General features: G+C 36.9%; 1 protein-coding gene across 1 annotated transcript in view; it reads right to left on the bottom strand.

The window, feature by feature from the left end:
• The window catches only part of LOC107592353 (G protein-activated inward rectifier potassium channel 1-like), a 29,244-nt gene extending 14,633 nt beyond the window's left edge, over positions 1–14,611 (bottom strand). The window contains exon 1 of the mRNA XM_016281857.1: positions 13,607–14,611. Within this exon, the coding sequence (XP_016137343.1) occupies positions 13,607–14,275 (669 nt within the window). The 5' untranslated portion in view covers positions 14,276–14,611. The remainder of the gene's footprint in view (positions 1–13,606) is intronic.
• Positions 14,612–18,400: the final 3,789 nt, after the last annotated feature.

The raw sequence follows: 18,400 nt of genomic DNA, 5'->3' as shown, positions 1-18,400 counted from the left end.
CTTTAGTGGTGCGTGGCATGACTTAAGGGAGTAACCCCCCCCCCCCGCCCCACCAAAAAAAGTAGCAGCGTTAACTTGACTTTGTTTTGTAGTAGTGTGTCAGTAGCTCAGATGCTTTAAAAATATTGTAGCATTTACAGTAAAAAAGTGACTATTGCCATTCAGCATCAATGCAGCGTGGCAAAAATTGTGTGTACTGTAATTTACCGGGAGATACCATTCAGTTTAGAAAAAATGCTGTTCTTTAAAAAAAATTCTATTCATCAAATAAAACTAAAAAAGGATAAAAATTTCCACTAAAATATTAGGCAGCACAACTCTTTTCAACATTGACAAAAGAAATGTTTCTTTAGCTGAAAATCAGCACAATAGAATGTTTCTGAAGAATCATGTGACACTGAAGACTGGAGTAATGATGCTGAAAATCCAGCTTACATGCTAATTACATGTTAAAATATAATAGAAAAGTTATTTTAAATTGTAATATTTCACAATTTTACTGTATACTTCAAATAAATGCAGTCTTGCATAAGAGACTTCTTTCAAAACTTTTTGAATGGTAGTGTTTACTTTTTTTGTAGTTAAATTCTGCTGCTTTACCATGTTCTTAACTCAGACATAGTAATTTGAGTTTCAACTAATATGTTTTTAATATTTTAATATTTAATGTCACCATAAAGTTGATCACCATTTTTGTTCCAGATAATGATCTGATTATGTAATCATTTCTGTTCAACATTACTGTCAAAAAAAGTCATGCATTTAAAATGTTATTGTAAATATCTTGTAGTTAGCTACTTTTCCCATTGCTATTACTTTGTGTTATTTTTATTTTGTACTTTTATTTTTGAAAAATGTTTTTACATTTTTTTTTCTTTTTTAAAGGAATAGTTCATGCCAGAATAAAATTTATTTCATCATTTATTCATCCTCATGTGATTCCAAACCAGTATGACTTCCTTTCTTCTGCAAAACACATATATTTTGAAGAATGGTAACCAACCAGACCAAAATATCAAACTATTGCCTTGTTGTTTGTAAACAATTCAAATAAAAGATGTGTGGCTTCTACATTTCTTTCTTTCTTTCTTTCCTCATACAGATTTGGAATGGCATGATGGTGAGGAAATGTTGACAGAAGATTCATTTTTTGGAGAATATTTGGGAGTAGTTATTTCTCTAGTACTTCTGCCTACAAAAACATAATGCCATCTTTGCTATTTTTGGGCTGTTAGAAGGAGGATTTTAGGATGAAGCCCTGAGCTCACCTCCCAATGTGTTTTGAACATAAGTGCGGGGACAGACATGTACACATGATGTGGGGCTCATTGGGAGGTTTGTGGCATTGAGTATGAATGGGATTACACTATTGTTCAGCAGGCTGTATTGAAGCACAAACTTCTTCAAAAAAATTCTGTTGCTTTCTTCTGCTTCTTAAATCCACTCTAGGCAATGGTATTATTATTTTTTTACTCCTGTCTCTTTAAATTAAGCTTGAAAAGACAGATTACTAAATTCAAGAAGCAGACGAACAAATCGTACACAACGTCTTTCCTGCATGTTTCAGGAAAACACAGCTAAGTACTTGTACTACACATTCACACCAAATCACAGTGGGCAGTGGTGATAATCTTAAACTGTTTAAGATGATGAAGTTACTTAATTTAAATAAGATGTTAAGTGATGATACGTTTGCATGGGTCTGATGAGCTCTAATGCTGATTGATGTCAAGCTAAAGGCTGTACTCGTCTTAATTCAGTATCCACTGGCTTTTAAGCCACACAGCTAGACAGAGCCAAAGCAATCTTAAAAACGGCACCTCTGTGATTGAAGTGAAAAAGCTATTATTCAAACGGCTATTTGAATGTGTCTGTGTGTCTGAATATTCATCTGTGTGTGTTTATGTGTGCCTTGTAGACTAAAGAGCTGCCAGATCAAACCTGTCATTCTTCTTTATATCCCACAGGAAAGAGGAGGAGAGATAGAAAGGAGAGAGTCTTAAAGAAGAGGGAAAGCAGGAGGAGGTGGATCGAAACCTCTTTCCAATACAGCAGGTACCAGCAGCCATCCGTTTGACTCAGTCATGTGCATGGGTGAATAAAAGCTGGGGTTTCACTGCTTTGCCTTCCTCTGATTCACAGTGGTGTTGACAGCAGAGCTGTGGGGAGGGGAGGGGAGGGGATACTCACAAGCAAATAGATGGGACTTTCACACTGTTAATAGGGTGCTACTACAACCAAAATTTAACTCTATGATAGAAATGTATGATCAGTCTACCAGTGTAATCAGAATGACATAGGATTCAACAGAATAGCACATCTATGCTATCATACCCAGTCAGATTCTATTCTGTTGTATGCATCTATCCATCCAATATATTCTATTTGATCAACATGAAAACATTATTTGATCAATAAAGAACTCAACATGTTTTTACACTAATTTAATCAATTCCATCTTCATTTTTTTCAGTTATACAAGATTCATTTTTACAGTCAGTTTGATATCTATCAGTTTGATATTTAAGTTGAAATGACTTGTAGAGCCAATTTGATGATACTTAAAATTTAAGGCAACACCTGAACTTAAGTTGTTTTTTAGTTGAAGTAAATGGTACATTTATATACACTACTGTTCAAATATTTGGGATGGGCAAGATTTTTTGTAATGAAAAAAAAACTTTGATTAAATACACAGTAAAATTATTTAGATTAACTGTTTTTTATTTTAATGTTGAAAAGAGTTGTGAGTTGTTCTATTCTATGCAATACTTCTGTACTCAGTTTCAGAAGAGAACTAATCGAGTTAACAGAACTGAATTGTTACTGAGTAATTCAAATTAGCTTCTGCATTATTTCTCTCTCGCTCTCCTCCTTTGAGGAATTACCTAATAAAATGCACATGCATTATATAGAAAATGCAATGTGCACCTCTTAGCGGGTATCTTATTTTGCTGAAGGCCATATACGTATAACCCCTGTGTGTGTCCATAACAAACTCGTCCATCTGTATCACTGCTGGGTCACATGTCCCCAATGCCTGTCAGTGACAAGACAAATAACATGCTGTCCACCTCACATTTCATGCATCACTGCCAGCCCTGCAACACACACACAACACACCATATTCATACAAATATAAATAGCTCCCAGCATGCCTATGTCCTATTATGAACATATATTCAAGCTGTTAGTGGTTATGTACATGAACCTTCTAAACCTGAAGTAATTCTAAACCTTTTCATTCATGTCAAACACACACAAACCTTTACTCTCACAAAAGAGACCAACACATCACCACACAAAGACCTTTACACACTACACACACACACACACAGCCAACCTGAGTCAAAGCCTGTCTCCTGTAATCGAATTATCAGCAACTATCTCATTCATCACAGTGCACATGTGACTGCCTCCACAACAGCAAACATCTGTTCTCGCTGTAAGACATGCTAAATGAGATCAAACAAATCCAGCTGAACTGCAGTGGGAGTGGGTTTCTCCTCAGCTTTTATGAGGTTGCTTGCACAATTAGCGCTTTATTATCATCACTATTATTGTGTGTATGTGTGTGTGTGTGTGTGTGTTTAGACAAGAATATTCATTCGTACAATGTAAATGGGTTTTCTCTCTGGGTAATCACATCACCTAATAAATTTCATTCAGAACTCTTAAAATGTGAGAATGAATGTGTGCAAATCTGTGTGTGCAGAAGGGGCGTCTTTTCCTAGAAGGCAAGGTAGGCAATACCTCAGAAAAAAATGTGGTTTTGCCACTCAGCTCAGGTAAATTAAGTTTGCACAGTTGGAACAGAGTCTGACATTACTCCCCCCTCCCGGAAGGCGCGTCCTCGCGCCACACAAGATGGGACTTTCACACTGTTAATAGGGTGCTACTACAACCAAAATTTAACTCTATGATAGAAATGTATGATCAGTCTACCAGTGTAATCAGAATGACATAGGATTCAACAGAATAGCACATCTATGCTATCATACCCAGTCAGATTCTATTCTGTTGTATGCATCTATCCATCCAATATATTCTATTTGATCAACATGAAAACATTATTTGATCAATAAAGAACTCAACATGTTTTTACACTAATTTAATCAATTCCATCTTCATTTTTTTCAGTTATACAAGATTCATTTTTACAGTCAGTTTGATATCTATCAGTTTGATATTTAAGTTGAAATGACTTGTAGAGCCAATTTGATGATACTTAAAATTTAAGGCAACACCTGAACTTAAGTTGTTTTTTAGTTGAAGTAAATGGTACATTTATATACACTACTGTTCAAATATTTGGGATGGGCAAGATTTTTTGTAATGAAAAAAAAACTTTGATTAAATACACAGTAAAATTATTTAGATTAACTGTTTTTTATTTTAATGTTGAAAAGAGTTGTGAGTTGTTCTATTCTATGCAATACTTCTGTACTCAGTTTCAGAAGAGAACTAATCGAGTTAACAGAACTGAATTGTTACTGAGTAATTCAAATTAGCTTCTGCATTATTTCTCTCTCGCTCTCCTCCTTTGAGGAATTACCTAATAAAATGCACATGCATTATATAGAAAATGCAATGTGCACCTCTTAGCGGGTATCTTATTTTGCTGAAGGCCATATACGTATAACCCCTGTGTGTGTCCATAACAAACTCGTCCATCTGTATCACTGCTGGGTCACATGTCCCCAATGCCTGTCAGTGACAAGACAAATAACATGCTGTCCACCTCACATTTCATGCATCACTGCCAGCCCTGCAACACACACACAACACACCATATTCATACAAATATAAATAGCTCCCAGCATGCCTATGTCCTATTATGAACATATATTCAAGCTGTTAGTGGTTATGTACATGAACCTTCTAAACCTGAAGTAATTCTAAACCTTTTCATTCATGTCAAACACACACAAACCTTTACTCTCACAAAAGAGACCAACACATCACCACACAAAGACCTTTACACACTACACACACACACACACAGCCAACCTGAGTCAAAGCCTGTCTCCTGTAATCGAATTATCAGCAACTATCTCATTCATCACAGTGCACATGTGACTGCCTCCACAACAGCAAACATCTGTTCTCGCTGTAAGACATGCTAAATGAGATCAAACAAATCCAGCTGAACTGCAGTGGGAGTGGGTTTCTCCTCAGCTTTTATGAGGTTGCTTGCACAATTAGCGCTTTATTATCATCACTATTATTGTGTGTATGTGTGTGTGTGTGTGTGTGTTTAGACAAGAATATTCATTCATACAATGTAAATGGGTTTTCTCTCTGGGTAATCACATCACCTAATAAATTTCATTCAGAACTCTTAAAATGTGAGAATGAATGTGTGCAAATCTGTGTGTGCAGAAGGGGCGTCTTTTCCTAGAAGGCAAGGTAGGCAATACCTCAGAAAAAAATGTGGTTTTGCCACTCAGCTCAGGTAAATTAAGTTTGCACACACAACATCAGTAGTGGTAACAAGTAAAAGCTACACAAAATGCTTTTACTGTATAATTTTTATATTTTTGGTATTTATTATAGTTATTAATACTGGAGAAATATAAAAAAAATCAAAACAAACTTAATGAGTCTTTGATAAGACTTCTGATCAGACATTCTCCAAATGTTTTGTCAGTCGAACCTCTTTGGCCTAAAATATTTACCCCTGTAGAAGTATTTCAGTAATTTAACAACACATCTGCACGTTCACAGTTTTCTAATGGTGGTTAATGGTCACATGACATGCAGGTATACAAATAAAATGTTTTGTCTTTGTTTAGAAAGTGTTTATTTTTTAGGTTTTATTTTTAGGTTTTCATCAGCTCATAAACCCCTTGCAGTTCCTTCACGAACCAGTTTGGAAAACCCTCACTTGAATAAATACTGTTAATATATCTATTAAAATAGGTCTATTCTATTCTATTCTATTCTATACATATTTTGGTACTCTCAAGTGTCCTCTCATCTCACTCATGTTTCCTCGCTCAACTCAACCTAGACCTTCACACAAGACAGACATATAGTCATTGCTGTTGCATTAGAATGCTCTTGTGTCTAACTAAAAGGGGAACACCTGGAAACACAATCAAGACAGGAACAGGAAGACTAAATAAGGACATAAACAACCTGGAGCACGTGGGGGAAGAAAACACACACAGACATGGAACAGAGTCTAACATTACTCCCCCCTCCCGGAAGGCGCGTCCTCGCGCCACACAACATCCAACTGGGAGGGGGGGTGGGCGCTCTGGTACCCGTTCGGGGCGCCATAGCGGAGCAGGCAGCTCGGGGAGCCATGGCGGAGCAGGCAGACTAGGAGGCCATGGTGGATCAGACAGTTCAGGAGGTCATGACGAAGTAGGGAACTCAGGAGGCCATGGCGGAGTAGACAGTTCAGGAGGTCATGGTGAAGTAGGGAACTCAGGAGGCCATGGCGGAGTAGACGGTTCAGGAGGCCATGGCGGAGCAGACAGTTCAGGAGGCCAACCTCCAGTCGAGGTTGGTGGTGTCTGGGAGTTCCACGGGGCGATGGTATGTGATCCCGAGCCGGAACAGCATCACCAGGGTCTCCTCATCGAGGGAGCTGGCGAGGGCAAGCGGCACGAATGCCCTCAAGTAGGTGATCGGGTCGTGGCTCGCCTGATCACAGTGCAGTATTCTGTCACGTTGCTACTGTGAGGGAGCACGGAGTGAGGAACGAGGAACGAGGAGACCAGGAGTACATCAACAAGGGGAATTTAATTACATCAAGGGAACCAGGAAAACACACATAGCGAAGGAGGTAGACATATACAGACATTCACAATACCGGACAAGGAAGAATGGAAACACACACGGCTTAAATAATAAGGGAGCTAATGGGACACACCTGGGAACAATAGAACTAAAAGGGGAACACCTGGAAACACAGTCAGGACAGGAACAGGAAGACCAAATAAGGACATAAACATAACCTGGAGCATGTAGGGGAAGAAAACACACACAGACATGGAACAGAGTCTGACACATGCCTTGTATTTTCTCTTTTTTGTCCCTTATGTTAACGATCTTTGTCTCCTTTCATCTTTCTGCTCTTTTCATCTGTCCTTTTTTTCTCTTCTCTCTACCCTCTCTCTGTATTCTCTGTTCATCAATTCACAAACAATAGAGACAGTGACTCAGAACTGGAATTAGGTGAGAGGATGCTGATATATACCACTTAATTTGTTTGAAACTGAAGATACAATAAAAGATGGGGAAAATTAATATGGTGATGCTTCTCTCAAATTAGAGGACATGGAAAGGCAGATAGCAATTAGGAAGAAGTAATATACATTAAAGGGATAGTTAATGCTGTCATTATTTTATATAAAATATAGCATAATGTTTTCAATGACATGAGGGTAAATAATGACATTCAGCATTTTTAAGTTAATTATCCCTTTAAGAGTCTCCAGTGTAGTGTCTCTATGCTTGCATATTAGAGAGAATACAAGATGAACCATGAGAGGGACCGTCTGGTGTGACCATCTCTAGTGTGTTATTTGTTATTTGCACCTCCAGTGAATGATTTACAACAAATACACACACATACTCTCACAAAACACCAGACCATATGTCTTGGACCCACTGTAAATGTTCATGATCAATCATAACATTTAAGTGTGCCTCTTTAAGTGTGCATCTCACAGCTGAAATTATAAATGCATCAATATTATCAAAGCACATTTTAAATGTTTCTGCTTTGTTTATCCGGCATGATGAGACATGATCTGACAAAAGGTGACTGGGAATGACTGAGATTGTGTGTGGGCGACTGAATTTAAATGGACTGGTTATGCTGGCTTTAACAAATTGGCAGAGAGAGAGAGAGAGAGAGAGAGAGCGAGAGCTGGTTTGTATGTGATTAAAATACAGAAAGCAATGCCAGCTCAGGTAGGTACATGTTAAGTGCTCTTAAGTAGCCTACTTCAACTGTTATTGTATAGGCAAGCCCCTCCAGTGCACATCTAGCTAGTACTGTTATTTTAATATATTTTTTTAATTCATTAATATAAAATAATATAAATTTATATTCTTTGACAGTGTAGTCCAGGCACAGAAAGAGATATATCAGACTACATTAAATTATTATCTGCCTCTAAATAAAAATGTGTTTATTTAATTTTTCGTGCATTATATTTGTGTTTATATCAATATTGATCTGTAATATACATTAAAAAATTTATTTGATATGATAATAATCCATGACATTCACAATACCGGACAAGGAAGAATGGAAACACACACGGCTTAAATAATAAGGGAGCTAATGGGACACACCTGGGAACAATAGAACTAAAAGGGGAACACCTGGAAACACAGTCAGGACAGGAACAGGAAGACCAAATAAGGACATAAACATAACCTGGAGCATGTAGGGGAAGAAAACACACACAGACATGGAACAGAGTCTGACACATGCCTTGTATTTTCTCTTTTTTGTCCCTTATGTTAACGATCTTTGTCTCCTTTCATCTTTCTGCTCTTTTCATCTGTCCTTTTTTTCTCTTCTCTCTACCCTCTCTCTGTATTCTCTGTTCATCAATTCACAAACAATAGAGACAGTGACTCAGAACTGGAATTAGGTGAGAGGATGCTGATATATACCACTTAATTTGTTTGAAACTGAAGATACAATAAAAGATGGGGAAAATTAATATGGTGATGCTTCTCTCAAATTAGAGGACATGGAAAGGCAGATAGCAATTAGGAAGAAGCAATATACATTAAAGGGATAGTTAATGCTGTCATTATTTTATATAAAATATAGCATAATGTTTTCAATGACATGAGGGTAAATAATGACATTCAGCATTTTTAAGTTAACTATCCCTTTAAGAGTGTCCAGTGTAGTGTCTCTATGCTTGCATATTAGAGAGAATACAAGATGAACCATGAGAGGGACCGTCTGGTGTGACCATCTCTAGTGTGTTATTTGTTATTTGCACCTCCAGTGAATGATTTACAACAAATACACACACATACTCTCACAAAACACCAGACCATATGTCTTGGACCCACTGTAAATGTTCATGATCAATCATAACATTTAAGTGTGCCTCTTTAAGTGTGCATCTCACAGCTGAAATTATAAATGCATCAATATTATCAAAGCACATTTTAAATGTTTCTGCTTTGTTTATCCGGCATGATGAGACATGATCTGACAAAAGGTGACTGGGAATGACTGAGATTGTGTGTGGGCGACTGAATTTAAATGGACTGGTTATGCTGGCTTTAACAAATTGGCAGAGAGAGAGAGAGAGAGAGAGAGCGAGAGCTGGTTTGTATGTGATTAAAATACAGAAAGCAATGCCAGCTCAGGTAGGTACATGTTAAGTGCTCTTAAGTAGCCTACTTCAACTGTTATTGTATAGGCAAGCCCCTCCAGTGCACATCTAGCTAGTACTGTTATTTTAATATATTTTTTTAATTCATTAATATAAATTTATATTCTTTGACAGTGTAGTCCAGGCACAGAAAGAGATATATCAGACTACATTAAATTATTATCTGCCTCTAAATAAAAACGTGTTTATTTAATTTTTCGTGCATTATATTTGTGTTTATATCAATATTGATCTGTAATATACATTAAAAAATTTATTTGATATGATAATAATCCATTCCATATTTATATACATAATATGCACACATACTGCTTCTATTCTACAACTCTTCAATTATTCTGACAACTATGGAATTTAAATTTGCATTCATATTCCACATCTTTGGTGCTCTGGATGTAGGTTCTTTAAAGATAAAAACTCTTGGCTGCTTATATAGCCCTGAAGCACAATGAAAAAATAATGATGAGAACAGAGTTAGGGTTATATGAGAGAGTTATATGAGAGAGAAAGAGAGTGAGAGAGAGAGAGAGAGAGATTTCTTCTTTTCCAATTTATGTCCAAATTTCATCACTCTCTTTCGGGTCCGTTTTCAGCCTATTTTTCCCCTTGTACTTCCAATAAATCAAGTTCTGTTTTTCTCACAGTCTATTTTGTTTGTGTTCCCTGATGCTGTCCCAAACTTATACTATTCTGGCAAACCTTTCACTATCTCTCACTACCTTACTGTGCTTTCCCTGTTTATCCTCTGTTCCTCTTCTTATTCTTATCTTATTGAGAGAAAAACTTCAGCATAGCTTAAACTGTCTGCTTCATTAAGTCAGACGCCATTGACCAAAGACTCTTAATCAATCACAGCATTCACTTGGCACTAGATAATTACTGTGAGCTATGCAAAAGATTTTTGAAGTGGGCCTGAAATGTCATCCATCCATATCTTTGAAGAATATTCACCTGTTTTAACTCTGTAATTGTTCTGCGGGCTGAGATCAGTTATTTTAACATAATTATACTGGATAGATTCAGATGATCACAGTTTCAAAGAATATGGGCCAAAAAAGTTCAGTTATTACACTGACCATTTTGTTCACCTTATCAGCGACCTTTGACTGACAGTCCTATTCATCAATTACAGGGAAGAAATCCTATTGTGTGAGTGTGATGTCCATGTGTCAACTTTCCCTGCCTTATTCATTTCATTTTAAGCCCTTCTGTTGACCGAGCTGATATACAGCAGACAGACAGACACACTCACACAGTAGCATCAAAGCATAGTGTGAGAATGCATAGTATTTTTTTTACTAGAGCTGTTATGTAAGCATCTTCTTCTAGAAGAAAGCAATTCCATTGACAAAAACAACTCCTCCCCCCCTCAGAATATATTTCGTACAGCTCCAGCAGTGTAAACATCTGTAAATTATTCTGCTACATTTTCTAAGGCTCTGAAAGTTATTGCCTGAGGCTATAAGGCACACAAAAAAAATCCTCCTTCACAAGTGTGCAAATGCTAATTTTCCGCCATCTCTCTGGCTGACCTCAACTCCTGCAGGAGTCTTAGAGAGGCTTATGAGCTCAAAACCCAGAAACATTGTCTTTTCTCTTCGCATTTTGGAACAACCCCTCTAGAACCCACGGAATTATCGCTGACGTGGAACCACCTTCCAATTAGTGAGCAGGTCGGTTTAAATGTCACTGGTTACGAGTGACAGATGTTGGACACAGTTAGGCGTCTGTAAAACTCTCTTATCTGAGCCTTTTGTCACTGGAGTCTCATCTTGTTCAACTGTGACAATGGCTGTCCATGTCGAGATTATAATAATACAATTTCAAGCCTTTTCATGTAACTGGTAATCAGTTGTGAAAGGGGTACCCACGCGCCTAGAATTCTCATCTGTACTGACGTCCTGCTAAATCACATTTCACAGGTTCCTTGATTGTCACTTATACTCAATAATCTTTGCTCGATATGCTTTCTGTGAAAGAAGACAGCACATTTCTAAAGGGGAAAAGTCCATTCCAGAAAAACTCAATGTCAATTATTAAAATCAGGACAAACATTCAGTGCACCATGCCTTAGAGCAGGGATTCACAAACTTCACAAAAACTCTTTTGACAAAATATTTACCCCTTGAAATTTTAAGTTTATATTTTAATAATTTAACATATTGGTTAATGGTCACAGGACATGCAGGTAAACAAATAAATATATTATTTTTTTAGTTTTATTTTGATTGTTTTTATTGAAAAAATTTTTCATTTCATTTTTACAATTTAAATAATTATTAGCTTTTCATCAACTCACAAACACCCTGCAGTTCCCTTACAGACACGAGACACCCACGGGTTCACGGACCCCGAACTGATCCAGCAATGAGGCATTTTAAGGTCCTAAATGTTATTAATATTTGCACTGGCATACATACAACGGCATCAAAAAAGAATGACAATATGAAAGAAATTAATCATGCCACTTTTTTAAAACTTACTAAACTTTTTGTGAGGAACAGACAAGACTAGTTATTCCTACACATTATCGATTTCAGCACTGCAAAATATGAATAAAATATTTTTAAACAGCCTACTCTTTTCCCGGTAAAAAAAGTAAACCCTTATAATAACTTTCTGATATTTCTGCAGTTCAGTGTTTTACACAATATGTAAAACATATTGTCAACTTGGTATAAATAAATGAATTTCCACTACAGACAAACATCCAGTTTATGGTTCAACACTGCCAAACAATTTACCCATGTTAACTATTTTTTATAAACAAACTTTTCTCTAGTGAAGCACCACTGAAGCTCACTGAATTTCTCTGACAGTCAAAAAGGATTCCACCTACATCACATAACATGTATAAAGAGATACCAAAATACACATAACTATTAAAAAAAAACTTAAAATATATAAATTTAATGATATGACACTGCTAAATAGCTAAAGAGTATTTAAGTGAAATAAAAATCATAAAAATAAATCAGCTACATCATAACCTATTTGCTGTATGCACATACTGATAGCAACAACAACATTAAATACTTAATGGATATTGAGATTAATAAGTCATTCCAGTATTGCATCTTGACACATAAAAAACCTGTGAGTGAGTGAGTGAATGAATGAAAAGGAATCGTTTTCAAACAGCTTGGTGGTTTAAACACAAGCAACACCTGAAATTTGTTGAACCATACAGTGTAAAAAAAATTATTTTCCAATAAAAATCCTGTTATGTAGGTTAACTGTAAGTCACATATGTACCATATCCAACACATTACTGTAAAATATTGTCAAAAATGTTTTATAAATAAAAAATATATAAATCCCCTTATTTTAATTCCCAGCCTTTAAATCACATTTGTTTTGAGTTATATTGGTGTATTTTATATTGCATTTTAAGGCGTTTAGTTTATTGCATTATTTTAGTATCACGTTTGTTACTAATGGTATATTTTGCATGCTCTGTTTTTATATTAGGCTACCTATTATTGGTTGTTGCTAACATTGTTAGAGAGGATTTTTTTGGTATATAGACATATAAATAGGTTGGTATTCACATATAGCTAATTTAATGACTAATAGGAACTGAAAAATTAAGAGTTCAAATGCAAAAGCCTCTAAGTGCCATCTGCAATTTTCATCTAAAATGAGCATTTTTATCAGGCTCCTACGCATAGGTTCAGTACTTTTACTTTCATTGAAATGTATTGGTCCTTTTCTATGCCATTAAATTGAAATAATTGTACAAATACAGAAGCCTGATAAAAAATGCTAATTTTAGATGAAAATTTCAGACTGTATTAGACACTTTTACATCTGAAACTCTTCAAATATACAGTCACCACACCACAGTACAATCCCATAATGCTCGTCACTGTACCCTCCTTTATACGATACAATTCTGTAAACAGTTGCCAGCTTTTAATATAAATGTACTATTTTTGCAGTCAAATGGCTGAGGTTAAAGAAAATTATAATATGATTAAAAAAAAAACGATTGAGAATAGGCCTAATGCAAATCTAGGCTACTGCATTTCTCCAAAAAAAATGCAGTCAAATGGCTGAGGTTAAAGAAAATTATAATATGATTTAAAAAAAAAAAACATTGAGATAGGCTTAATGCAAATCTAGGCTACGGCATTTAAAAAAAAAACTGTACTGTGTTGTAATAATTGTAAATAAACTAAGGCCAAGTAGAGCTGTAGGTGTGCAGTGTGTGTTTTCACCTTTATGAGTTTACACCTGATTTGCGCGGACACCATATGGCTGTTCCTCAGATTGCCCACGCGGAACATTAAGCAGAGTCTTCCGTCTCGTTGTGAGATCACCGCGTCCTGACTGAACATGAGCGTCTCCGCGCGCTTCTTGGGCTGGGACATCTTAATGAACATACAGCCGATGAGAAACGCGTCTACTATGGAGCCCAGCAGAGACTGGAACAGAAACAGGATAATGCCCTCAGGACACTTCTCAGTTATATAGCGGTAACCGTAGCCAATAGTCGCCTCGGTTTCAATGAAAAAGAGGAACGCTGACGGGAAGTTGTAAACATTGGCGACGCACGGAGTGTACGAAGCGTCATGGCCATGATTCAAGTCCCCTCTTATATATGCGATGATCCACCACATCGAGGCCATGACCAGCCAGGCGATGGTATAGGTGAGGGTGAAAATGAGAAGGTTCCAGCGCCACTTCAAGTCCACCAGGGTGGTGAAAAGGTCGGATAAATAGCGACTGGTCTCTCCGACGAGATTCCCGTGCTGGACGTTGCAGCGTCCGTTCTTCTCCACGAAGCGCTGGCGCTTCTTCTTCACCGGTGCGCTGGGGAAAGACGCGCCTCTGTTCGTGTTCACCACCTGGTAGTCCTCTCCAAATTTACGCCTTAGCGCTGCCATAACTTCATCACATTGGTTTCATTAAACCGGAGGGGGGTTATTATCTTAAAAATACAAAAAGGAAACTTACTTTCTCTGTAGCATGGCTTCGGTGCCTTTTCACTTTCAAAAGTACATGGAAAAAAGGTCGTGAGGCAGGGCAAGGTCTCTCTGCCAACTTTTTTCCCCCTCAAGTAAAAAGTACCCAGTACCGTCTGGACGGTAAATGTAGTCAGGAAAGCTGAAAGCGCGTGCCTATTATAATGCCAGTTTACTGTAGCATCACTGTACCAGGCTGTCTTCTGGTCGGGTTTCTCTGGATGCCTGTGTGAAATTCACGGGTTGTGTTCTCTGTGCACCTTCGGCTCCTCTGCACATAATATGGCATGAATAGGAGAATAAGAGAGAGAAGAGAGAGTGGGTGTGAGGGACGAACGGCTGGGAGGAGGGGGGCTTGTGTGCGAAATACTACTTTGTACACTGGAGAAGATGCTTGTGCGGGGGTGGGTGGGGGTGTGTGTGTGTGGGTGTGTGTGTGTGTGTGGTGTCTGGTCTCTCCGACGAGATTCCCGTGCTGGACGTTGCAGCGTCCGTTCTTCTCCACGAAGCGCTGGCGCTTCTTCTTCACCGGTGCGCTGGGGAAAGACGCGCCTCTGTTCGTGTTCACCACCTGGTAGTCCTCTCCAAATTTACGCCTTAGCGCTGCCATAACTTCATCACATTGGTTTCATTAAACCGGAGGGGGGTTATTATCTTAAAAATACAAAAAGGAAACTTACTTTCTCTGTAGCATGGCTTCGGTGCCTTTTCACTTTCAAAAGTACATGGAAAAAAGGTCGTGAGGCAGGGCAAGGTCTCTCTGCCAACTTTTTTCCCCCTCAAGTAAAAAGTACCCAGTACCGTCTGGACGGTAAATGTAGTCAGGAAAGCTGAAAGCGCGTGCCTATTATAATGCCAGTTTACTGTAGCATCACTGTACCAGGCTGTCTTCTGGTCGGGTTTCTCTGGATGCCTGTGTGAAATTCACGGGTTGTGTTCTCTGTGCACCTTCGGCTCCTCTGCACATAATATGGCATGCATAGGAGAATAAGAGAGAGAAGAGAGAGTGGGTGTGAGGGACGAACGGCTGGGAGGAGGGGGGCTTGTGTGCGAAATACTACTTTGTACACTGGAGAAGATGCTTGTGCGGTGGTGTGTGTGTGTGTGTGTGTGTTCCCCGGCATTGGAAAGAAGATTGGATTTCCAGTCCAATGTTGAAATCAATACGCTACTCAGTCGATTACATTGGTGTCCTGCGGACACATTTTGTATTAATATGTTAGTATTAATATAGCCACAAATTAAAGTAGTCTTTTTTTGTGATTAAACCAAAAACAAAATCATAATTCCCCTTTAAAACTGAATGCTATTCCGCAGTCAATTAATCAAACTAACAACGCCATCTGCTGACTGAGATGCGTGAGTACACAATTTACTAAAACAAATGAAAGCCATTCATTCACTCACGCATGCACGCATGCCTGCCTAAGAATTATAGGGGCTTTGGGTCTTCTTATACAATTTTATTCCTATCAGGGAGGTATTCGGGTATTTCAGAAAGTAGGTGTGGCAGGTGTGACATACCGGGTATGTTTAAGGGTAAAGTAAGCGGATAAACTCAGAATCCGGTTCCAAAAATGGAGGTAACTCTCAGGGTAAGTATATAACTTATTCTCTGAACATAATAATCTTTATTTTATTCTAATATATTTATTATATTTTATTGTAATCTCACACATCATGGATCTGCATTTTCTATAACGCATTTCTATAATAAAAATACATATGAGATATTTCTTATTATATAATTAGCATCAAACAAACAATAATTGTTATTCTCAGTGATTAAAAGATGAAACGAAAACTATTAAAAACGATTGCACAACTATCAATTAGGTGGCGAAATGCACTATACTAGGGGTCATCAACGTTTTTCAGGGCAAGGACCCCTTAGGCAATGGAGCAGGGACCCCCACTACAAAATGTGTCAAGCAGAGCTAAGTATTAATTGCTTAAGCATATAGCCTTCAATATTAATAGAAACTAACCATATTATAATTAAGAATAAATATTATGATGTTAGCCTACATGTATATTATGTTAAGACAGTAGATCAGAACACATTATTGTTGTTGCACAGGCCTGTATTTGACTTGTTAAAATGCATCATAAAAACAAACATGTTGAGATAATAATCACAATTGTTTGCAGTTGTTGTAAATTATTTTAATGGATTTGCAGTCATATTATATTTTTATTTTAATTCAAATGGACATTTCCAGTTACCTGAACCTTAGCTACAAGTTTATTAAAAATTAACATTTTAATTTTACTGTCAGAATGACAAATAAACATTTTTTTTTAACTTTAGCTTCAAGTTTACTAAAACTTAACATTTTAATTTTTACTGCGAGATGGACAATTAGGAATCAAATCACTGAGTGAGGGTTCTAAAGTGCAGATATAATGTGTAAGCAAGGGCTCCACCATGAGAAGAATAGCAGTGTACAGTGAAAAATTTCAGATTATTTACAAGGCATTAGATTTTTAAAAAATTAGAATGGAATGTAAAAATAGGCCTATATTTTAATACAAATATTTTTCTAATCTAGTCTGCATTTACATTGCGCGTGACATGCCATATTTTTGTCCTGTGCTAGTATCACAATGTCAGTTGCAGATTCAGAATGAATCACACATTTATATGTAGGCTAGATATAATTTCCAAAACTTTGCAGCGTATAATTGGCCGTCGGTCCTCTTAGCAGCGTGAAAAACAATACTTTTATTCAACGGTTTATATAGCTATAGCCTTAAGTGCGAAAGACTGCTCCCTTTACAATCACTAAAAGTCAGTTTGCGATCTCACAATGTTCCATTAAAATCAATAAAGTTGTCTACACTGCATAATGAATCGTTGTTTGTTAATGAGACAGGATTCACGAGAGAGAGCATAACTCAACACTGAACAAAAACTCCAGCATTTGGAGCGGTGAGTGGATTCTAACTTAAACACCTCTGATTGGCCATTGTGTTCAAGAGATAAACGAACATGTCTGTGTTTGGCTACATTTCTCACCGCTGCAAAAACACGCTGTAAACAGTGAACATTTCAGGTTCTCCGGGGGGTATTCCAGAAAGCAAGGTTAACTTACCATCACATATACCCTGAACTCTCGGTTGATTAACCCAAACATGGCTTATTTGAGGTATGCTGGTTCCATAAACGCGTCTGGGTGTAAGTTCAGTCAACTCTGAGTATGTTCACGGTTAACACACAAGACATACTCAACAGAGCAAGGAATTGACGAGTCACCATGGAAACCATGCTGCTTCTTTCTTCTTCTTTTGTTCAATGGTCATTTACATACTTACTGCATATCGCCACCTAATTGATGGTTGTGCAGTCATTTAAAAAAAAAGAATTTTTGTTTAATCTTATAATCACTGAGAATAAGAATTATAATGTTTGTTTGATGGTAATTATATAATAAGAAATATCACATATGTATTTTTATTATAGTAATACATTATAGAAAAAGCAGATCCACGATATCAATAAAAGATGACAATAAAATATAAAAAATATATTAGAATAAAATAAACATTAACTTGTTATAATAGTGTTTTATAATTAATATATATCGTTATTAAATATGACAATACATATAATATATATTGTATATTTGATAACTATATTGTAATCATAAATAATATTATAAGGTCACGCATGTGCTGATAGCGCTGAAGTAAACTAACCCTGAAACATAACCTACTCCGGAGCAGGTTATGTTCAGGGAGTAAGTTGCTATGGCTACTTAGTTACCTCCGTTTTTGGAACCGAAAGCTGAGTTTAACCGCTTACTTAACCTTAAACATATCCGGGTATGTCACATAACCTGCTTTCTGGAATTCCCCCCTGGAAGTTATGGGTATTAATAAAATCAAATAAAAAATATTCTGCCTCTTCTAATAAATATTTGTGACTTTATAACTTTAAGAAATGTAGCATTCTTTTCTGATTTTCTTACATTTATTATAATTTTTTATTAGAAAGGGACACATAATAATAATAATAATAATAATAATAATAATTATTATTATTAT

Source organism: Sinocyclocheilus grahami, unplaced genomic scaffold, assembly GCF_001515645.1.
Source record: "Sinocyclocheilus grahami isolate Dianchi unplaced genomic scaffold, SAMN03320097.WGS_v1.1 scaffold9.1, whole genome shotgun sequence".
Lineage (NCBI taxonomy): Eukaryota > Metazoa > Chordata > Actinopteri > Cypriniformes > Cyprinidae > Sinocyclocheilus > Sinocyclocheilus grahami.
Note: the sequence above shows the minus strand (reverse complement) of the source record. Positions and strands in the feature narration are given on the sequence as shown.